This window comes from Pleurodeles waltl, chromosome 6 (genome assembly GCF_031143425.1).
Source record: "Pleurodeles waltl isolate 20211129_DDA chromosome 6, aPleWal1.hap1.20221129, whole genome shotgun sequence".
Taxonomy (NCBI): Eukaryota; Metazoa; Chordata; class Amphibia; order Caudata; family Salamandridae; genus Pleurodeles; species Pleurodeles waltl.
In genome coordinates this window covers 139,835,293-139,858,128 of record NC_090445.1, presented here as the reverse complement: position 1 = coordinate 139,858,128, position 22,836 = coordinate 139,835,293, and the positions used below count along the sequence as shown (strand labels likewise).

Below are 22,836 nucleotides of genomic sequence, written 5' to 3'. Positions count from 1 at the left end.
CACTGCTTTAGCAACGTAATGATAAGTGATCTATCTGACTAATGCCTGCCATGTCTCAAGAGTTACAGTAGAAGAGTCTTCAGAGACGGTGCCAACGTGACACTATGCCAAAACGTACAAAGTGACTCTATGCAAAGGAGTGTAGGAACATCTACTAGTGGCATAGAGCATAGAGGCGCATCTCCTCTGCTGCTTCCAGTATACATCAAAACATATTACAGAGACACATATTCAATTTTGTCCCCCCTGAATAAATCTGATACGCCACTGTTCAGACTCTAGGTGTGATAAATAACACAATTTACCAAATTTGCCACTAAAAATTGTGTATAACATGCAGATTTTGATGTATTCCACATCGAAATGTGCATGACTCTATATTGACCATGCCTTCGCCCCCTCCTCTCTCAGCTACGGTTTTAATTAGAAGTTCATGCATTCCAACCTGTCACAAACTCCTGTTTGCGCAGAATTATTAGTTATATAAATATCTCATCCAGTAATTACTGGATGTGATAAAGTTTATGTACCCTGTTAAATTTCAGCAGGCCAGTCTCGCCATAAATTAATGGAAAAATGCCTGCTACTTGCTAGAACATGTACATTTTGGTACGGTAAATTATCAGAATGCACACGTTATTCCCAATAATTTGGGGAGACATTTTATTAGACGCAATCTATATCCTGCCTGATAAATTTAGATCCCTTCAGTATCTGATTCGAACAGATGCAGGAAGTGTCTGATGCACCCTCCTCCAGGCTACTTTTACTAAGGTCTGACCTGCCAAAATGTAAAGGGAGAAACTTTGGAGGGTGCAAACTTTGTCCTTACACTTGTAACTATGACAAGGGACCAAAGACGTATTAAGGCATGGGCAAAGTGGGCACTTGCCCATGGCCTCCATCTTCCATGGCCCCCCTGGAGAAAATGAACATTCTCTCTCACATCTGTCTACCTCTATATTTCAACATCTCTCCTTGCTATCTCTACCTCCGATTGGCTCTCTAAATTCAGTGTCATCTAAGGATTGTTGGAGCCCAGAAAGACAAATTTCAACGTTTTGTGTGCCCCCCATTTCACAAAGCTTCTTTGGCATCATTCGGTCTTCAGTCAACAGAAGATTCACAATAAAATGCAAAGATGTTACCAACAGCGACCCTAAAATATGTCTTAACCGGGGGCCTCAAAAAACATGAAAACAACACTGCTAGGGGTCGCAATTTAAGGAGGTAGAGGCCGCAATTTAAGGAAGCATTCGTAATCGAGGCCGAATCTCTCCTTCACCCTGGTATGCAACAGTAGTTTTCTAGCTCGCTACTGCCACCTTTCGGGACATTTTAAAAGAGCAGCAAGATGGTTGCCTTTCTTGTCATCGATGGCTCGGTTGCTCAATGTAATGGATGTGTTTACTAAACAGTGACTTCAGGTCTTTGCGTGCACAAACGTGTGCAACTACGTGAAAATTATCAGTACCGCATGGGTGTGTGCTGGCCTTTGATGTGCTAAAAAATAATTTTCCCAGCAGTAGTAATAGACATTCCTCCCAAGACAGGGTGTGCACCGCGTGGTGGTGACAGGCGCTGCAGAAGCAATGAGTCATATGCAGACTGTGCCAGACACTCCCGGCCCCTTACCACCAAGGCCACTTTCCACTGCTTTCCACAATTCACTAAGTGACAGTAGTTTTTTTCTTTAATTCAATCTCTGGCACTAAAAGCTGTGGGGATCTGCTGAACTGGGAACTAGAAAGTGGAACTGGATGTTGGGTTCTGATGAAGCCAGTTTGAGTTGGTTAATTTTTCACCAGTAGAACTTGCAATGTTTTCCCCCACAGGACAAACGTAGTTAGCTGTAGTAAACTGATATCACTTATATGTTGCAAATGGACCCAGATGAAACCATTTGTAACTCAGAAAGTGGAATTAAAACAAATTTACACGCGTACTTGGAAGCTACCCTTCCCTCCAAACGTGCTGAAGGAAAGCATTAAAGCACTGAAGTTACCGCTTCACATGTCCACTCACGCTTGGAACACAACAGATATGCATGTACCGAATGCTTCATTTGTGCAGGTTGATGGAGGTGGAGACAGCAGTACTCCTTTCTGGTCTCCGGGACAGTCTTGACCCACTGGAAGAGAGAATAAGCATTGGCAAAGCCAATAGGTTTCGCCTTTGCAAAATCTACTGTCTTTGTCAATTCTTTTTACATAGTAGGAAGCAGTTGACCTGCGTGCACCATGGCTTAAAGTAAAAGAAATAAAAGTGTATGACTTGGTCAGCTTTAACTACGTGGCCAGCCTTAACCACGTCATAGCGTTTTTTAGGTTGAGCCTGCAACACAGAGGAACACACAGGGGAGCGCATGTGGCGTAACGGCTAGAGTGGCCGACTTTGAAGCTGGAGACCTGTTTAAGTCTTGGTGGAGGCTCAACATCCTCGGATTCTGGTTAAATGACATAATGTACATGGATGTTCCCATCTGTAATGTAACTGGTATTCATGTAAAGCACTCCAATACCCCGGGGTCTAGTTCCCCAAATGAAACTTCCAAACAAGTTTGGCAAGTAGAAGAACTCGAGGGGTAGCGGGGGTTGCATTAATAATAATTGAATAAAATACAAAATGCCTAACATAGGCTAATAGCACTAGTTAAATCTTAAAGCTCACAATAGACAACTATTATAATATTGGAACACTTTTCAATCTATGATTAAATTGTGAGTTTGTTTTATATCCGTTTGTCGATGTTATAGGATCTGCACTACTGTGCTGTACTGTGTATGCTAGCAAACACATATTAGCATACTTCTCTTGCCACTCGTGTGACCTCATGGCCTTAGAGAACCAAGAGGAATTAGAGGGGCCTTGTAAGTGGAAGTCCATCACAGTGCAACACACAGGGGAGAGGATGTGGCTTAACGGCTAGAGTGGCCGACTTTGAAGCTTGAGACTGGTTTGAGTCTTGGCGGAGGCTCATCATCTTGGGGTTCTGGTTAAATGACTTAATGTAAATGAACGTGTCCATCTGTATCATAACTGGTATTCATGTAAAGCACTCCAATTCCGTCAGGTCCAGTTCGCGCTATATGAAACTCCAAACCAAGTTTGGCAGACAGAAGAGCCAGAGGGGAGTGGGGGGTGTATAGCGGGAGGGAAGGGTATGACAAGCAAGGAAAGTAATACAAGAGCAGACAGACTGCAGACATGTGCATTCCTAGAGAATGCGTTTGTAAAAGTTTTAAAAAGTACCTTGCGAAGCATGTGGACAGTGGAAGGATCTTGGGCAAAAGCCAGTAAACAGTGACTGGAAGGAGTACTTGGTCTGACGGCATGCACAGCAAAGGGGAGAGCAGGAAGTGAAAGTAGACAAAGTAGACGACGTGCAAGCCAATCAGAAACATGTAAATTAAAGCAACGTTGGACTAAGCAAATGGCAGGTTCAGGTAAGTAAGGGGCAGGTTATAAGCCCTTTTTAAGAGTTGTTTTTATCCATAAAAGATCTCGCAAGCCCAGCACGCAAGCGCACGTGAAGGCAAAACCTAAAATTAGTAAAAAGGATGGAGACCTGTCACACTTAGACATCACAAAGGCTCGTCCTAGGGTGTGACACTAGTCTTTTGGGGCCCCAGACAAGCTGGGGCCTGGGCAGCTAGACGGGAAATTCCAAGCACTTCTGGGGTAGGCGCAACTTGAAACTTTTCCTACTTCATTGTGGGCACCAGCAGTGGCACAGCAAAACTTGAGGGCGGCCTGCAAAAAACATGGAGGGGGGGGCCCTACGCTCCGGACTGAGTCAGGAGCTCTCAGTTCAGGGACCCCCTGCCTGTGCACAGTGCTGTTGGGGGCCCCCTGGAGCTTGACCCACACCGCGGGGGATATTGCTATGCCACTGAGCACCAGGTATATATAATGGACCCTCAGACCCACCACTGCAGTTTGCCTCTGGATCTGTGAAAGACTCAGAGGGACTACTCTGCTGCCCTGTTGCCCTGCTGCCTGCTACCATGCTGACTGAGCGGAAAGGACTGGACTTGCATCTTAAATCCAGGACCCCCAAAGTGACTCCAAGGAATTGTTGGCTGCCTTCCTGATAAGAACCTCAGGGAGATAAAAGGCTCCAACCACATTGAACCCAGATCCTGGACTCAGTCTGCTGTGAGTCTTTCCCCCCACGTGGTGCCTCCCTAGTTCTGGACCATTGGAAGTGGGCCTAAAAGTGCTGTGCCAGCCCAGCTGTGGTTCTGTGAGCAGAACTGTTGCAGCGCAACGCATCTCCTCACAGCTGCATCTGAACCACTGCTGCACATTGCATTTTCGATGCAGGACCTCACATCGCAGAAAACTACTTCCTCAGAACCGCCACTACATGGTGCATCCCCAGTGCAGTCCTTCGCATGGCAAGCCCCTCATTGATGGCATCCTCGACGATGATACAGAACTTTGCATCGCTGCCCTGAAGCTCTTCGGAATGGGAACTGCCACTTTGCAATGCATCATCAACACAAGACTTCTTATCACAAGCCCCTTATTTTGGCGGCCTTCTCATTGATGATGCAGGATTTCACAACGCAGCCGTACAGCTTCCTTGGGCTGGCAGGTGTGCGTTGCATCCTTGACGTGGGATCTTGCAGTGCATAGCAACTTTAAGATACTTTGTTCAGAGGCCTTAACTTGGTCCCTGTATCCATCCTGCACTCAGTCACAGTCAGCCTAAACTTGTGATTTTGTCCCAGTCCAGTGAGACCTGGTAACCACCATTGGAGATTGGTGCTTCTAGGCACTGTTTTTACTTAAAGCTTTGAAACTGCATATCTCTGGTTCCAGTTCTACTGATTGGATTTTTGTAATTTTGCTCTGAAATAATCTATGAAATTTTACTCTAAATTGGTGTGGGATTTTTCTTGTGTCATGTTTTCACTTTATGACTGTTTGAAGTGTTGCATAAATACTTTACACATTGCCTCTAAGTTAAGCCTGGCTGCTTGTGCCGAGCTACCAGAGGGTTAAGCACAGGTCAATTTGGGGTTTGCTTGTGACTTCACCCTGACAGAAATTGTGGTTGCTGCTTGAGTAGGGTTTCACTTCCCTCTACCAGTAACCCAATTTCCAGCACGAGCATCTGCAAAAAGTTGGAGATGTCATGTTCACTTTATTTAGCGTACCTTTCACTTCAATGTATTCCTAATGCGGTGAATAGGATACCTGCCACTTTTTACTCAATGTCCCACATCCACTCAACTTTAAATAACAACTAGACCTTCTGTCCATTGTGAGAGTCTCCAGATTGCACTACTATGGAATTTCCTCAGAGCAATTGTTTCGGTATATAACAATGAAAGATATATTCATGTGAAAATTGTTTGTAGAGCTGAATTCACGTTGTTACACCCCTTCAGGCTTGTGTTAAGAGTAAAAATCAGGGCTCCACAATCTACAGTCCTTTTAGTAGGAGTCCACGTCTGCAGCCTAAAAGCTAACCAATTATTGTGATCTACCTCCATTTGCAGCATTTCATCAAAATGTGTCAGGTTTTTTATCCTTATAAAACAAATCTGTCTGAATTATTTTTACTACTATGATTGAACAACCCAAGTCTCTTCTCATATGGACTGTGCAGGACAAAGACCTAGGGAAGACAATAACTTTCTAGTCTTGCACAACATTGATAGCAACCACACAGCTTCAACGCAATTGTCCAAAGTAAAGGAATTGTTAATGTAATTTTATTGGTGTATTTATATAGTGCATACCTAGCTAGAGTTCCAATAGACTAATTCAGAAGAAACATGAAAGTACAGTGACAATTATTAATGAAGGTTGTGGGTGCCAAATAGATTGTTTATACAAGGAATGCAGGAGGACAGATCAGCCCAGGGAAGTGTATAGTGGCAGGCAAGGCAGTCTAGGTAGCAATGACTCCTATTAGATATTGAGTTCTGAAGAGGTGGGTTTTTGGAGTATGTGAAAGCTAACAAATTGAGGTTTAGTCTCAAGTATTTGGGTAGTTGATTCCAGATTCTGGGGGCTTTTCAGGAGACTGCTGGTGCTTTGTCACTGAATTTCTGGTTTATGAAATTTCTAAAAAGAGGCTGGAATTCCCTCTGGTGCCTCTTATGTCTTCTAAGATATGCAGTTGGCAAGGCCCAGAAATAGCACTTTGTGTGTCATGTAGGCCATTTAAAGACACTTTTACCTTCAAAGGGGAGCCAGTGAAGGTCCTTCAGATTAGATGTTATGTGGTAATCTTTTTTGCCCCAGTGATGAGGTGAGCTACACTGAGAATGGCTCTAGGAGGGTGAAGGAGGACTTCATATGGCGAGAAAGAATAAAGTTGCCACTTTTCAGGTGTCATATGATGAGAGCGTGCACTGCAAATCTGAAGTTTATTTGAGGGATATATATTTTCATTTTTTTAGAAGGAAAATTTGGTAAAATTAAGTTTATATGCATAAAAAAAAACAAAATTGAAAACTGTTTTTTTAAATGTTCTAATGTGAAGGAATTTTACATTGGGAACTATAAATTAAGTTTGTATCATTGGCTAGATTGTGGAAGAAGTGTGAGAATATCAAACGAAATCTGGTATGGACGATTGTTGACCTCAATTGAAGCATTGGTATGAGTTGATTAAAAAAACATGCATTGGGAAAAAAAAAAAACACAAAGTGATCCACAGGAGTCTAGCATAATATTCGTCTTTAAGTCATTAACATTTCGATTTGTGTGTTAACATGTTTCAGAATGTTTGCATTTGTTTGATGTATACTTGTTTCTTTATGTTTGTTTACTGTTTTGCGGTCCAAATCGTTGACATTTGTAGGTGAGGGTCCCCAGCTTCCTGTAGTTATCTAGTAGGGGACCACAGAATTCAAAAGGTAACTGCTGACTTAGCATTCTCCTTACTAGCTGGGAGTTGATACTCTTCCCGTCCTTTACCAACTTTGCAACTGCGTTCCATAAGCTTCATAGCAAAGGTTATGTGAAGAATTGGATTCATAGGGGTATTGAGACTACTGGGAGATATTTATATATGTATTCAGAGGCGCGGATATGAGCCCAAATTAAAAAAATTATGATGACCTTGTAAGGAAAAATATTATTTGAGTCTGCAAACGCAGGGGCACACTGTAGCACCACTTTATTCTTTACACCCACCACTCCAAAACTAAGTCAAGATAAACATGATAACTGGAAAGCTCAACCTGGTAAAAGGTCTCTTCTGACATCTGTAGACCACATGTTTGAGTCCTGATAGGGCTGCATCAAATCTTCTGGCTTCTAAAATCAGTAAAGGGAATACCAACGAACTGTCAAATATCAGCACCTTTTATTTACTTTGCTACAAAGCTATTATCTAACACATATTATATTTTTAAAAATCTTATTAAGTTTTGAAACCACTGCTCTTGACAGGACCCCAACAGGACACCAGGGTTCCTTAGTTGTCAGTAGCCTGCCCTCTGATGGTAAACACGGTTTAGGTCTGGCATTAGCCAAGGCCTTTTAATATTACTAAAATTGAAGCTATAATATTATTAGTTATAGGGATGCGCAGAGAGCCATGTTAATCTATTGGTTTTGTATTGTGTCATTCACATTTTTATTCCTCGCACCAAAGCATACAGTCTGGGCAGTGGTTCAGCCCACTTCTGCAGTTTGCTTACTTCACTGTTAGTGTTAGTGATTGCATTTTGCTCTTTTCCAATGAGCATTTACACACACAGTGTAGTTCTCTTGAGTGCCAGGGACCTTTCAAGCAAATGTGTGCTTTCTGGGAAAAAAAATGTTTTTGTTTTTAACCATTTGTTTAATATTAGCAAGAGCCCGGCAGCCCCCCAGCAATAAGTTTTTACAAAAATAATCCAAATCAAAACATTCATTGACAAAGCCAAAAGTTTGGCAGTAAACGCCAGGCATATTGGCTTTGTCTATGCTTGGTGACATAATGTTCTCTAGATCCAGTCGTTTGCATTTTCTCAAGGAATATAGGTGTTTCTAAATGTAAACTGAATGGGTTTAGTTGGACTGTGCACAATCACAGCTCTATTTTAGAGTCCCTTGTGAATACAGCGCTTTGTGCAAAACCTACTTGTAATTGTAAGGCCACCATGTCTTGGCCTGTTTGCTTTAATAACCAGCGGGGACTGTCCTGTTGAATCACATGAAGCGCAAGCAATGCAATTTTGCGACTGATGGTGCTCTGGCATGGTTGGCACCTGCTAATAGGAGGGTTTATGCACTCATGAGGTCATTTAGAAATATGTCCTCAAATTAAGTTTTGTTCAAATGATCTTTGTATCTCTCTTACACTTCCTTTTAGGAAAATTACATTTTCTCCTAGTCTGTGTGGACTATTAAAAAACAAGTGATACCGGGTGCTGAGCGCCCATGAAAACTTAAGAGGAACTGGTTATAGCGCGCGCACAGCCGGGGGAATTGCCATTTGAACATTTATTCCAGAATTAACTTATTTATGGGTGTAAATATCTGTGTCAGCTTTGAGCAAATATGGTTTGTTCTAACAGTATTTTCACCTGTTAATTGCACTGAACTGTAAGTAAGCCAAGTAGACAGTTTTTTGCGGGACATTGCTGAATTCCGTCGGATTCATTCTCGACAAAAAGATGCATTTTCATGTCAATGTCACTGCTTTAGCTACAGGACTCAAAAACCAATCCAGACTGCTTCGAGGAATGAGCGAAGCCCCTTAACCCAGCGAAAGCCTCACAACAGTGATGCAGTCACTACCTCTTTAGGCCGCCTCAGAATACACCTTGCTCTTTCAAAGGCAGCCCTCAACTCTGAAATACTACTGGTACCTGCCTCCGTAGATCAGGTCACATAATCCCAACCCCAGTCACTCTAAATTGGATTTCAGTGGAGCCAGCTCACGTAATCCCAACGCCCTTGGAGGCAGGGTGCTTCTTCAAGCTGGCCTGTGTAACTCTAAGCCTATGAACAAGGTGTCAATCTTAGTACCTGTGGAAGAGACTGGTCACCCGAAGAGGTCCCACTTACTCCAAAGTACACACTGGCTCCACCTGGAAACTCCGTCTTTTATTTTTTTTAAAGGAAGACTTCTAAAACAAGCTTTATCCGGAAGTGCCCCTGGTGTGGAGCCTGTAACTCAACACTGCCCCCCCCCCCCCCCCACAATGTCTCCTTTAAGAAACAGCTAAAAATAATTATCTTTCAATCACAATGCAAGCTGCAAGGGGGCTCAAGACAGTCCTCACACATCTCTAAGTTTGGTACAAACTGTGAGACATTTTTAAATTAAATTTATTGGATGTGCTTTGGTTTACCCTGTGTGGCTGAATTGTAATTCATGTATCCCTTAAACAAGAGCGCAGTTCTGTATATTTATTTTTTCCACTCGAGGCTGCATCAATGGCTGACGACTCCGTTATGTGAGCATTAATGTGGCCAATCCGTGCAGTGAACAATCATCTGAGCATAGCTTGCATCGTGCCCTCGGGGCAATAGTGGGCGCAGAGGACGGAAAGGGGGGTTGGGGGTCAAATGTACTATTCTAACTTCAGTCGCAGTATAGTAGGGAAGTGCTAGGCCTGGGCAACATTTTGATTTGGCTGGTGTAATTACGGGAATTTGCATTACGCTTGTTGGTATGAGTAAAATGATGCCATTACCCCACGCCAGGGAACACTGTGTTTGTAGCAAAATAATTGCAATGGGGTATCCACTGGATCATAAAAGTGCTGGAAATGTCACTCAACAAAAAAGTTATGTTGCGATGGGGATGCACAAAAAATAACCATTGGTTTCGAGAACTGATGCGGCCGTCCTTCCAGATTGTTTTCGCATACAAAAGCCATGCTTGCCTCAGCTAATTTTCATTACCATTGTACGGTGCGCTGCAACGGCGAAAGCGGCGAAATTTCACATACAGCCTGTCTGCTTTATCGCCGTGACATATAACAAGCCTTGTTTTGCAGCGGAGGGGCGCTTGTGTGGTGCCGTCCAGGGGCTCTGTGTCTTTAACTCTGTCCCCCGCTCTCTGCAGGCGCTGCGCTCCCGGCTGCAGTCGGCCCGGCCCCGGGATGAGGTCCTGGTAGCCGCGGAGAATGGGAGCGGGATGGCACTGTCCCAGCTGCTCGGTGAGCTCAGAGTGCGCTATGAGGACCTTCTCTTCCGCTCGCCTACACCGCGAGGCCTGCCCGCCGCCCGGGCCCAGGTAAGACATCCGGGGCAGGGGAACAGACCAGCTGCAGGAGCTGGCAAATGAGGGGGTGGAGAGGGGACATCCGGGCCGAGACGGGGACATAAAGGTATACGGGGGCATCTCGTGACATGGACAGACGGAGGTGCACAGGGACATCTAGGGCATGGACAAACAGAAGTACACAGGGGCATCTGCAGGTATGAACAGACGGAGGTGCACAGGGACATCTAGGGCACGGACAAACGGAAGTACACAGGGGCATCTGCAGTCATGGACAGACGGAGGTGCACAGGGACATCTGGGACATGGACAGACGGAAGTACACAGGGCATCTGCAGGCATGGACAGATGATGTGCACAGGGGACATCTCTGGGCATGGACAGACGGATGTACACAGAGGCATCTGGGAGGCATGGACAGACGGAAGTACAGAGGGGCTTCTGCGGGCATGGACAGACGGAAGTACACAGGGGCATCTGGGGCATGGAGAGACGGAGGTGCACAGGGCCAACTGCGGGCATGGACAGATGATGTGCACAGGGGACATCTCTGGGCATGGATAGACGAAGGTACACAGAGGCATCTGGGGGGCATGGACAGATGGGGTAAACAGTGGCATCTCCTTACATGGATAGACGGAGGCACACAGGAGCATCTGCGGGCATGGACAGATAGGGGTGCGCAGGGGGCATCTCTGGGCATGGACAGACGGGGGTACACAAGGGCATCTCCGGTCATACACAGAGGGAGAGGAGTGCGACAGGGACCTCCACACTGAAGTGCGATGAAGGTGTAGGTTCTTTTAGCCAGGAGCTAGACGGGTACATATGTTCACAGGGGCATGTGCAGAGTCTCAGGGGCCGACCTGAGCGGAGGAGGGGGTCTGATCCTTAAGGCAGGAGCAGCACAGGGGATGGTGCCACCTCGTGTCAGGGCAGGAAATGGGAGAGACTGCCATGGAGGGGGATGCGGTTCTCATGGTTGGCAACGAGGGTAGTAAAAATCAGAAAGGGAGCTCGCTAGGGGACAGGAGGCATAATAGTGAGTTGGGGGCAGGGCTGGGGTCATCCAGCGGTAGGCAGGAGGCAATGAGCGGCACAGGTAGGGTTGAAGAACCAGAGGCATCCTTAGGCAAGGAGAGCCCAGGGTAGGAAAGGATGCGTGCATATGAAGGAGGGGGCAGGTGATGCGGCCTGACTTCTGAGAAACACAGCATCTCCCGTACCACGTACGATGGCGCGGGGGCCTTAAGGGGCGTTGGCACTGAAGCTGTACATCAAACGTGACAATAAAGTGTCCACTTCCGGGTCATTAATTCCCCTGCGATTTACCGGTTGCAGACTCCCGGTGTCGGATATGACACACTGCACTGGGTGGCAGCCAGAATCGCCTCAGAGAGGCCTAGCTTCTGGAACCGCACAGGGAACCTTTTCTCAGTTACAGCCCCACCCACCTGCAACAGACCCAGACAGTCGAAAATACTCATTCCTAGTCACTTTAGGCATGCAATCTGCCCTATCTCCAGGGTGGTGATTACTAAAGGCGAGGTTGGGAGTTGCTGCTACAATGCGTGATTGCAGATGGCTTCAAAGCTGGAAGGAAGCCATGTGTACACACCTCTCGGCCACACCATTCCAATTGATGTTGTCTTGAAAGTTTTTTTTTAATTTATGGGTTTGTAATTTCCATATTAAATGTCATAAGAGGCGGGAGAAATATAATTGAGTTCTCTGGATGCTTTCCTGCAACAGCAGAAGTCAATAGACCAGGCAATAAATTATAGTTTATTCCTCATTCGAGATGTCGCATCTACTCAGTAAATAGTGATAGTTGCAAACTCAGAAAAGCAAAGGTCTTCTGTCAGCTCCAGGGATATTACTTTTATTCTTATCCCACAGAAATATACAAACAGACCTAACTCGGAGAAGGTCCCTCCTCCTGGCACAACCACATTTGTCACATTCTGCAAATACATTCACCTCGTGTATTCTGTTGAATAGTGAGACCAGCAATAATATTGCTTTACCACTTTGCCTCACAATTGTAAGTTCCCCAACAGCACCCGGTAGGGTTAGTCTATAGAGGGATACAAACATTGTGGCCGAAGCATTGATGCTGTCAACCTCAGGAGTGTCCATCGTTGGTCCGCAAGGGCCGAGGCAACAATATGGGATATATTTACAACGACTAGTCTAATGGGGATCATTTAAATTGTGGTTATTCTACAAATCTGACATGGATCCAACCAGGCCTAGAAGACCAACAGTGGACAAACAGGTCCTAGGAGGGTGGCTGCAGCCAGTGAGGCTCGGTGGTGGCTGCCCCAGCTGGTACTGCCCGAGTGGTACAGGCAGCGATTCCCAGGATTGGGGCCTGTTTGCTTAGGATAGTAAAGGGGTGGCTAGGGAGACCCAGCGATAGGGGCATGTACTGCCAGGTGGTCTGATTAGGAAGGAATGGGCAGCAGGTTTGTAGGATATGGCATATCTGCCTCGGGGTGGTAGGGTGATGTCGATGCCCTTGCTGATAGAATTAGAAAAGAGCAGGCTTAGGAAGCCAATGCCTAGGGGCAAGTAGTGGTACCTACGGGTGGGTAGTGGGACTACAGAGGTGCAAGCAGGGAAGCCCCCTTGTAAAATGTGCTATGAAGGGCTGAGTGGTACAAGCAGTGATGCTTAAGGGTAGACTCTGTGGAGTGAAAATAGGTGTAGGCAGTGAGACCAGGGCTTGGGGCTCTCTGGTACCTAGTGATTGGGGTACAGTAGTGCAAGTATCGAGGAGAGAGGTAGTGTTTTACTGCACGGGGTAGGTGTGCAGGCAGTGGGGGCTCTCTGCCCCCAGTGGTTGGCTACAGTAGTGCATGGGTGACAAGCTTAGAGGGGCAGGCAGTGAGCCTCAGGAATAGTTTCTGTGTGTCTGGTTAGTGAGGTTTCAGAGAAGCATGCAAGGAGCCCGGGGATAGGACCACCTCGCCTGTGATAAAGTTAGAGCGGAATAAACTTTGAGGCCCAAGGGGAGAGGGAGTCAAGTAAACAATGTCTAGGGTGTAACTTGTCAACACGGGGGTTAGCCTCTAGTCCATCTAGGGATATCTACGCTATTGTGTTGCATTTTGACAACCTCACATTCCTACGTCCCTTGTCCACACTGCAGCCTGTTTAACTAGTGGTAGGTTGCATTACGAGTACACTAATGCCTCTCACGACCATCTCCCGTGCGATATACTCTCCTTCTGAAGTGTACTGTATTTTAATTTATTGAACTGACAGAAAATCCAATAAAAATGATAGAATTTTTTTTTTTAATGTGTAGGTTGTGAGACGGAGTCAGGTGCTGTCCCCTGACGCTCTGTGTGCTCTTGTTAGCCAGAGCACACAGCTGCAAATGTTGGTTGTCTTATAAGTGCAGGTTGTTTTCAGGACTAGATAGGTGGATTGCGGGGGTGCTATATGGTAAAAAAAAACACCGATTTTGGTAAAAGCCTCAGGCTGAGACAGCACAGCTGGCGCTCAGCTTGTACATATGTGAAAGAAGAGAGAGGGGCATCAGGGTTACGTTACATGAGTTTATGGGACATGCCACAGGTCGTGCAGCTGATTCAGATGTGTTCCTCAGGCAGCAGAGATGCAACCACATTATCGAGGCCATAAGTGACTAACCTAGGGTAGATGTTGCAAACGTGCACCCCAGACAGCATAGCAGTCCCTGTAGTTATATAGTAGTACAGCTGTATCCTCAATAGCGGTGTCATCTCTCTGGTTACGGAAATGTTATGGGCGCGCCTCTGAAACACCAGAACTAGCCTTAAAGAGATGTTGCTGAAGTACGCCTGAAACAGCGGTGCTGCCTCACAGGTTGGGAAGATGATACATAAACCTCAGTCATCAGAGCTATCAATTAGGTTACAAACATGATATAGGCATTCAACATATACAAATAAAACAGAGCTACTGAAAAAGCCTATGGCGATGGAACCGAAGTGAATCTCTGACAGCAGATCGGTCTACCCAGTTAAATATATATTCTAGGTGTGCTCTGCGGACAGCAGACCTATGCCTTGAACCGCATAGATGTTACAGGCATGGACCTCAGATATCCAAGCTGTCAATCAGGTGCCCAGATTTTACACGTTTGCAATCATTACAGGCATAATCCTCAAATTATGGAACCAAGCTACACTGACTGAAGAGCCCCTACTAGGGCAAAACCAGCCTTAGGTTGCTTGTGTTTCAGCTGAGGGAGAACCTGGCTTCGCGGTTCATCTGGACTGTTCCTATATGTTCCTATTGGAGAAGGGTCAGGATTGATGTGCAGAAGGCTGGGTCCAAACTGTGGTGGCATGGTGGGCAAAAAAACAATGGGTTGGAGTGCTACCTTGAGCGATTGCCAGTGGTTAGACAAATTGCAAGCATTCCTCCGATCACCTTTTGTGTGTTTGAGACGCCCCAAATGACACAGATACTGCAGCTACTGCAACCGTGTACCTTCTGTAGCAAGCTATCTTTTAAGTTACCCTCAGACGGCATTCAGTGGGGACCACAGGGTAGCAGGGACTGGCCTCCACTGTGGAAGCTGAGGTCAATTGCAGCTGATGACCCTGAGCCTGCCCTACTTTAATTTTGCAAACACTGCCAAGTACAACTCCTTCTGCACTGACTCTCGGGGCAGTGATAGTGAGCAGTCACAGGCGTCTCAGGGAGGCAGTCGGAGAGAGCTAGAGGTCAGAGCTCAGCAATCTACCAGTAGACCCAATTAAAAGCATGCAGTGCTTTCCTTTGTAAGAGCGTATTTCAATCACACAGATGTATGCAGTACTACACATTTGAATATTCATATACTAAATGAGTGTCTCTGGGTGCTATCCCCTATGCCTGCCACACCCACCCACTTCTTCACCGTCCCCCCCATAGTTCTCCCCGAGTTCTGGGCCCCAGTGCTCTAAGGGCAATCAAGAGTAGCTTGAATATGGCTCAAGTGCAGTCTGAATTGGCCACATTTCACAAGATGCACTGTCTGTTTGTTCATAAATATGCTGCTTTGCACACTTAGCGGTTCCTCCTGGGTGCTTGTGAAAAGCCATGAAAAGCTGGCAAGTGTCTGTTGCAGTCTGTCAGCCAGGGCATGGGCAGTGTTTGGCAGCACATCCACCCAGATATCTTCTTGAGGTTACTCGAGTGGGTCGCAATCCCTGCCACAGCGGGTGCAGTCCATAGCTCAGCGAGCAGCAATCATAAAGCAGCGAGGTCCCAACTGGCCCATATGTAGGTGCAGCCGTGGCAGGGTCCTCCATAGATGACACTTTACCCCATCTCTGGGCTGACTGTTCTGACTTTGCAGCACCAGTAGGGCCTTCAGCAATTCGGTAGTTGTAGCCCCACCTAGGCCTTCAGCTCTTTGGCAGTTTTAGCCCTGCTTGGGCCTTCAGCAATTTCCCACTTGCAGTCTCACCCGGGCCTTCTGCAATTCCGCACTTACTGCCCCACTCGAGCCTTCAGCAGTTCGGCAGTTGCAAATTTACTTGGGCCTTCAGCAATTCAGCAGTTGCAGTCCCACCCATTCTTTCAATAGTTGAGTAGTCACATCCCCACCTGGTCCCTCAGCAGTTTGGCTATTGAAGCCCTGACTTAGCCTTTGCAGTTCAGCGGCTGGTGCCTTCCCTTGTCCTTCAGCATTTCAGCAGTTGCAACCATGCTCTACCCTTCAGCACTTCATCAGTTACAGACCCCCTTTGGCCTTCAGCAGTTTGGCAGTTGCAGCCCCAATCAGGGATTTAGTAATTCAGCAGTTACAGCCCCACTTGGGCCTTTGCAAGTCATGCAGTTGCAGTCTTGTGGTTTCTGCCAGGAACTGGAATGAGAAAATGAGGGAAGTCACATGCACCAGGGTTCTCTTGGATTGGGCTCGGGCAGACTGTGTCTTCCTGGGCATCTTTAGCCACTGCGGACTTCTTGGACCTTGTTCTTTTTTAGACAATTTATGTTCCTGCAAAGCAAAGCTTGCACCTTCCCTCTTTCAACAGGTAGGCTTCCAGGCACTTCAGGGAAGGCACCCAGCTCCTCCAGCTGGATATTCTGACTTAAGGAGATGTCCCCTCACTTTTGGGAGACTAGCTGACAGACAAACACCAGGCCTGGTTGTACAGTAGTCCTCTGAGTTATCTGCAAACCACTCACTTCTTTAGAAGTGTCATATGGAACCGGAACAGAGTAGGGTAGTTTGGGTCCCACTTTTATACACAACTCCCAGCTAGGGGATGTAGATCCAGTGTCTCAAACTATGGACCCGATTGGAGGTGGTTCTCCTTTCAAATGTACTTTCGAGGCTGTTTTCCCGACACAGCCTTTGTGTAGGGTAATGTTTCACACAGCATATAGCCCTGTGGTTCACACCATCTTGGAGCACCCACAAGAAAGGCAAAGAGAGGTGTGAGGTTTCCGCACCTTCCGCCCAACTGAATGACTAACTGGGGAAAGACAGAAGGGTAGGTTTTGCATAGAAACTTTCTCTCCTATTACAACAGTCTGCAGTCCCATCCCTGCCGTCCATCAAATGGCAGTGCTCAATGAAACTAAACAGCAGCTCCTTGTTTACCAAAAGGCCTCCTAGAATACCTAAAAGATCCCTGTCTCCGTGTAGCTCACCTCAGTGTCAGAGTCTCCACTATTGAGCTGCATGAATGTAAACAATACACTTGTTCCGTCTTGGAGCAGTCCTCAGCCTCCAACATTTGCCAAAGCTAGGCCTGGGGTATCAAATATGCACCCCACTGGCGTCCACACTCTGGCTCATTCATACACCCTGCATGTGCTACACAGCCACAACCATGCATTAACACGCAGGTGGGAGCTCTGCACAAGGTTATGGCCAAGCGCATAGAAGCAGAACTTTAAAAAGGTGGGCAAGTAGGCCTCAACCTGAGTGACTCAGGTAAAATGTGTTGGCACGCTATTGGTTCTTTTAACCAGTGTATGCTTCTACCACCACTCTATGTTCTAAGCCAGCAACAGACTGTAGTTCATTGTCAACAATGAGGACATGCGCCGGGTGCCCTTCCAGGATCTCGTAAAGACAGGCCGAGGCCTCTGTGCACATGCTTAGATTAGTGTGATGTCCGTGCCAAAAAAAAAGTTAGGATGCCAGAGATCCACGCAGGACGTCATTTGTGGCTGGGTAACACGCGTGTTCACAAAGCAGGGGAAATTTCAGTGCCAACAGACCAGACTTTAAAGATGTGCAACTCAGACAGTGGAGCTGTTCCTCAGTTTACAGAGATGTTACAGGTGTGCATTTCAGACAGCAATACTGCCCTTCTTATAAATCAAATAATAGAGTGATGTTCTTCAGACACCAGTGTTTTATCTCGCATCGCACAGGTAATTCAAGGGTGCATTTCTGACAGCTGAACTGCCCCCCGTGGTTGCACATATTCTGAAGGACAGCAAACGGAAAGCAACACTATCATGTAGTTACATAGATGTCACTCGTCTGCTGCGTACAGCAGATGAATCCCTCAGAAATCATAAAACCGAATAGATTAAGGTGTAGGAATGCAGATCTATCTCTGGTTACACAGATGGCCCAGGGTTTAGAAATGATAAGCCCATGTACTTCAGACAAGTGATCCAGCCCTTGGGATGCATAGATGATACAGCCCTACACCTGAATATACATGCTGTAGGTTACATTGGTTATGAATCATACACAAAAATAAGTGATCTAGTCCCATGGGTGCACAGGTTCTTGTGTCAGGCACATTGGACAGCTTTACTAGCTCTCCGGATGCACAGGTAGCACATTGTTGCAAGTGTTCTACAGTGGCTCCAGCCAGCGCTTAATTTGAGCTGGTGGTTTCAAGTGCAGGGCACCGGCACTTATTTTTGAGTGCCGGCACTTTTTTTTAAAGCATCGGTTATTTGCTGCGACCAAAAGACACATATGGGTAAGACGGGGGAAGAGAAAAAATGAAAAAGCGTCACAAAGGGAGAAAACAGAAAGCCGCACGGGTGTGCTGAAAGGACTGGGAGTGGCTGTACATGGATTAAAGAGGCTCGAGGTGGTTTGAGGATTACGCCGCCTCAGTATTTCGTGCTCGCACATATAATTACAGCAGCCGCGTGTTTCAAAGGAGAGCTTTGGGCACCGACAAGTTTTTATTTGCAAATCAAGCACTGACTCCAGCATGTAAAATAACATTAGAATTCAAGCAATCGACACAGGCCCGCATGCACAGCCACATCAGACAATCGACACCAGCTTGACTGTAAAACACAATTATAAAATACATGCTCCAGGTTGTTCCAGACAAGGCCACACTGCAAGACAAAATAAGCTCTGAAAGCAATTTTCAACCCAGCTGTACTCTGCAGGAGGCTGTAACTATAATGGGACCATGTGGATATGGCAGCGCACCCAGCTCTTAAAGAAGCCCTCTACCCTGCAGCCCAAAACGAAAATTCTAGAGTAGCACAATGCCTGGTCAGCCTCGCTGTGTTAAGTAGCATCTCAATTGCGAGTGTTCCCTGCAGCCCATACAGCACGTAAAGGTCAAGGCAGGTCACCTGCTAAAAGTGCAGCGCCGTACATGATGAGGGTTCCCCAAGTTATGCGTTTTGTTGCACCAACCAGGCTAACGTGCACACCTCGGGGCTCACATGCGCAGACAAGGTGGCAGAAAAAGAAACCAGCATTGACAAAGCCAATAGGCCTGGCTCTCGTGCCACAGACATGCACAAGTGCGGTTTAACACATCCATTTTTATACTTTTTTAGCGCTGCGTTTGCGCCGCTTTTTGACGCAAAAACGGCGCAAACTTACAAAATACAATTGGCCCATATTTATACTTTTTGACGCTAAACTGCGCTAACGCAGTTTAGCGTAAAAAAAATTTGCGCCGTCTAACGCCATTCTGAAGCGCCATGCGGGCGCCGTATTTATGGAATGGCGTTAGCCGGCGCTAGCAGACCGGCGCTGCCTGGTGTGCGTGGAAAAAAAACACGTAGACCAGGCAGCGCCGGCGTTGGGCAAAAATGACGTTAGGGCGTCTTAAAATGGGGCAAGTCAGGTTGAGGCAAAAAAATCGTCTTAACCCGACTTGCGCCATTTTTTAACGACGCCCATCCCCCATCAACATGACTCCTATCATTGTAAAGATAGGAGTCATGCCCCCTTGCCCAATGGCCATGCCCAGGGGACTTCTGTCCCCTGGGCATGGTCATTGGGCATAGTGGCATGTAGGGGGGCACAAATCAGGCCCCCCTATGCCAAAAAAAATTATTAAAAAAAATACTTACCTGAACTTACCTGAATGTCCCTGGGGTGGGTCCCTCCAGCCTTGGGTGTCCTCCTGGGGTGGGCAAGGGTGGCAGGGGGGGTCCCTGGGGGCAGGGGAGGGCACTCTGGGCTCATTTTGAGCCCACTTGTCCCTTAACGCCATGCCTGACCCAGGCGTTAAAAAGCGGCGCAAATGCGCCGTTTTTAGCCACGCCCACTCCCGGGCGTCTCTTTTGCCCGGGAGTATAAATACCACGTAAAGGCCTGGGAGTCATTTTTTAGACGGGAACGCCTCCCTTGCATATCATTAACGCAAGGAAGGGGTTCACGCTAAAAAATGACGCACATTCCGGGAACTTTGGCGCTATACGCCTCTAACGCCATAGTATAAAAATGGCGTTAGTTGGCGTTAGTTTAGCGTCGAATTTGCGTCGAAAAAAACGACGCAAATTCGGCGCAAACGGAGTATAAATACGGCCCAATTGTATTTTGCAAGTTTGCGCCGTTTTTGCGTCAAAACATGACGCAAATGCGGCGCTAAAAAGTATATAAATCCTGTCTTTTTGGCTTTGTCGTTGTAGGGAAATGGTAGAAAAGAGAGAGAACACGGTGGCAGCAAATGCCCGAGTTCGCACTGAAGTCACACAGTCCCCACCACGTACACCGCCTTTGCTGACGCGTCCAATAGAAGTTTTCGACATCCCCAGAGGTCGGGCTCATCAGGGCATTATTAAAGATGACGCTCATTAGGAAGGGTTCAGAAGGCGGCCGACCAGCGCTACTACAAAATTCAAAATTGTCTTTTGCTAGACTTGCCGATCGATATCACGAGCCCTCGCTCTGATATTTTTGGTAAGCGAGCGCCATCTGCAGTCCAGTTCTGAAATTACAATTTCAGCCAGGTGCAGAGTAGTGAAACGTTTTTTTACAAATTTCATGTTATAGGCTGGATTTACAAGTATCTGTTAGACGGATGTCACAGGTGTGCCCTTCATAGCAAAATTAACTCGAATTACAGAAAAAATCTGGATGTTCACCCATGTAGTTAAAGACATGCGAAAATGACACAGGCAAAGACTTCAGTGTGCCAAGATATCCTTCGGGTTACATTGATGAAGCAGGCGTGCTCAGTGCTTAATTTGAGCCGCTGGTTTCCAGTGTGGGGCGCCAGCACCTATTTTTGAAGGGGCAGGGACTTGCTATAAATGGATTAAAGAGGACCACGATGGCTTCAGGGTTACCTGGCTTTAGTATTCCAGGGTCGCGCATTTAACTGCAGCAGCCGCGTGCTTCAGAGGAGAGCTTTGGGCACCGGCACGTTTTTATTTATAAATGTAGATTTTCCAAATAATTTATGATGGAAAGTCTTAATTTTATTCAAGACACATAGGTGAGTATTATGCTTTCTTTTCCTGCTTTATTTCAATAGCAGCTCCATTGTTTGTTTGTTTTTTTTCCCATTGGTAGCTTGTTCGCTAGCCTTCTGGGATTGGTTAACGTTTCTTGACTGGAGCTGCTATTGAAATAAAGCAGGAAAAGAAAGCATAATATGAGCCTCCGGTCTTGAAATAAAACTAAGCGCTGTCGCGTGCTCCTAAAACAGTAGAGCCATTGCAAAGGTGCACCGCTAGAAACGTGAAAACGCCCCTTAAGTTAAACACAAGTTGCAGGCGCGCTCCTCAGACAGACAGCAGATCTCTAGACCACATCTCAGTGGGTGTTTGCAACGAGAAGTGACCCCAGGGACAGGATGAAATGCAGATGTGCTATTAAACATTTCTTTTTTACTTCGACAGCTGGAAAAGGAAGCAACTAAAAGTTTGGAAAAAGATGAAGCGGATTTGAAGGAAGCAAGAGCAGAGCTGAAGGCAGCCAGGCGCCAGTGGATGAACCTGCAAGTGGAAATGGAGTCCCTACATGCAAAGGTAAGGAGGTATCAGCGCAGCATTTCATCACAAAGGAAGACGGCCCTTTCATCACATGCCCTGCGGTGTATAACATGCTAGTGCCAGGCATTACAACATTCTGGGTGATGGTTGCGCAATGCAGCATCCCTCTCTGGGATGATATTGCATCACTCAGACGATATATACCAACCAAACTGTCTCATGTATAAGGGTATCACAGCACTCACAGGTTTCTAAACATCTCTTCCAAATAGGAAAATATCACGTGACTCATAAGCTATAATACCTCTTAGGTCTGCCCTGTGGTAATAATACTCATGGGATAAAAACAGCCAAGCTCTCTTAAGTAGGAAGCAATCCGGTTCCTAAGAGAACACACAACTCTAGCTCCTTCATGGAGGCATCCATAGACTCATAGAATGCACATTACTTCAAATAAAATTCCACAAAAGCTTACCATGTTGGAAAAGTTCACATTACCCATAGGGAATAAACCACCTTTCCCGCATAGGGAGATATCACATCGCTCATACAATCTGTTTCCCATTGGCTCCACCACATCGGAGCATATTCCATTCCCTATCAGATAAAAAAATATCTAGCTCTCCCATGTTTGAAGATATTATGTTTCTCAGAAAATATACAACGCTTGCTGTCTCGTGCAGGAAGATATCACAGCACATTGGTCAGATGTCATACACGTCTAATTCCCTCACATGTAGGACAATATCGCATTGATCGGACACTACAACTCTCTCCTTCAATGTCTGCAAATATAACATAGTTCAGATTATTTAATGCCCCAGCTGTCCTAGGATGAAGGTATTGCACAGCTCAGAGGATATGGAGCCCCCATTCTCCTGATTGTGATGATATCTCGTTACTCATAGGTATTGATTCCTCTTAGCGCTACCATCTTGGAATATATCTCATTGTTCATAGGATAAAAATGACAAGATCTTAAGTGCATGAGGGTATTACATTCATTGAGGAAAAGAAAGCCCCAGCTTTCCAAATTATGAAAATATCACATCAGTGTTAAGTTATAATTTCCCTTAGTTCTACAATGTATGATGAAATGCCGCTGATCACACATTATAATTCTTCTCACTCTGACATATAGGAACATGTGACATTGCTTGTAGAATGAAAAGGGCAAACTTTCCACCGTATGAAGATATCAGCATTCCTTGGGGGATATAAAGCCCCAGTTCTCCCACTTAGGATCATACCACATGACTCAGAGATTCTCCAGTTCGGAAGACATGACATTGCTTTGAGGATTTAAAGTCACTACTGCCTGAGGCAAACAAATATGACATTGATTCCCAACCTGTGGTCCGGGGATCCCTGGGGGTCTGAGAAGGCTCCTCAGGGGGTCGCGACGGCTTAGAAAATTAAACAATATTAACAGATTAGGTCCCCAGCTTCCATTAATTCCTCAGTGGGGGTCCCTATGTTCCAGTAATGAT

General features: G+C 46.2%; 1 protein-coding gene across 1 annotated transcript in view; it reads left to right on the top strand.

Annotated features, from left to right (window-relative positions):
* Positions 1 to 22,836, top strand: part of KRT222 (keratin 222) — a 235,361-nt gene that overhangs the window by 149,615 nt on the left and 62,910 nt on the right. Inside the window, exons 5-6 of the mRNA XM_069237608.1 lie at positions 10,028 to 10,198; positions 21,254 to 21,382. Of these exons, the coding sequence (XP_069093709.1) occupies positions 10,028 to 10,198; positions 21,254 to 21,382 (300 nt within the window). The remainder of the gene's footprint in view (positions 1 to 10,027; positions 10,199 to 21,253; positions 21,383 to 22,836) is intronic.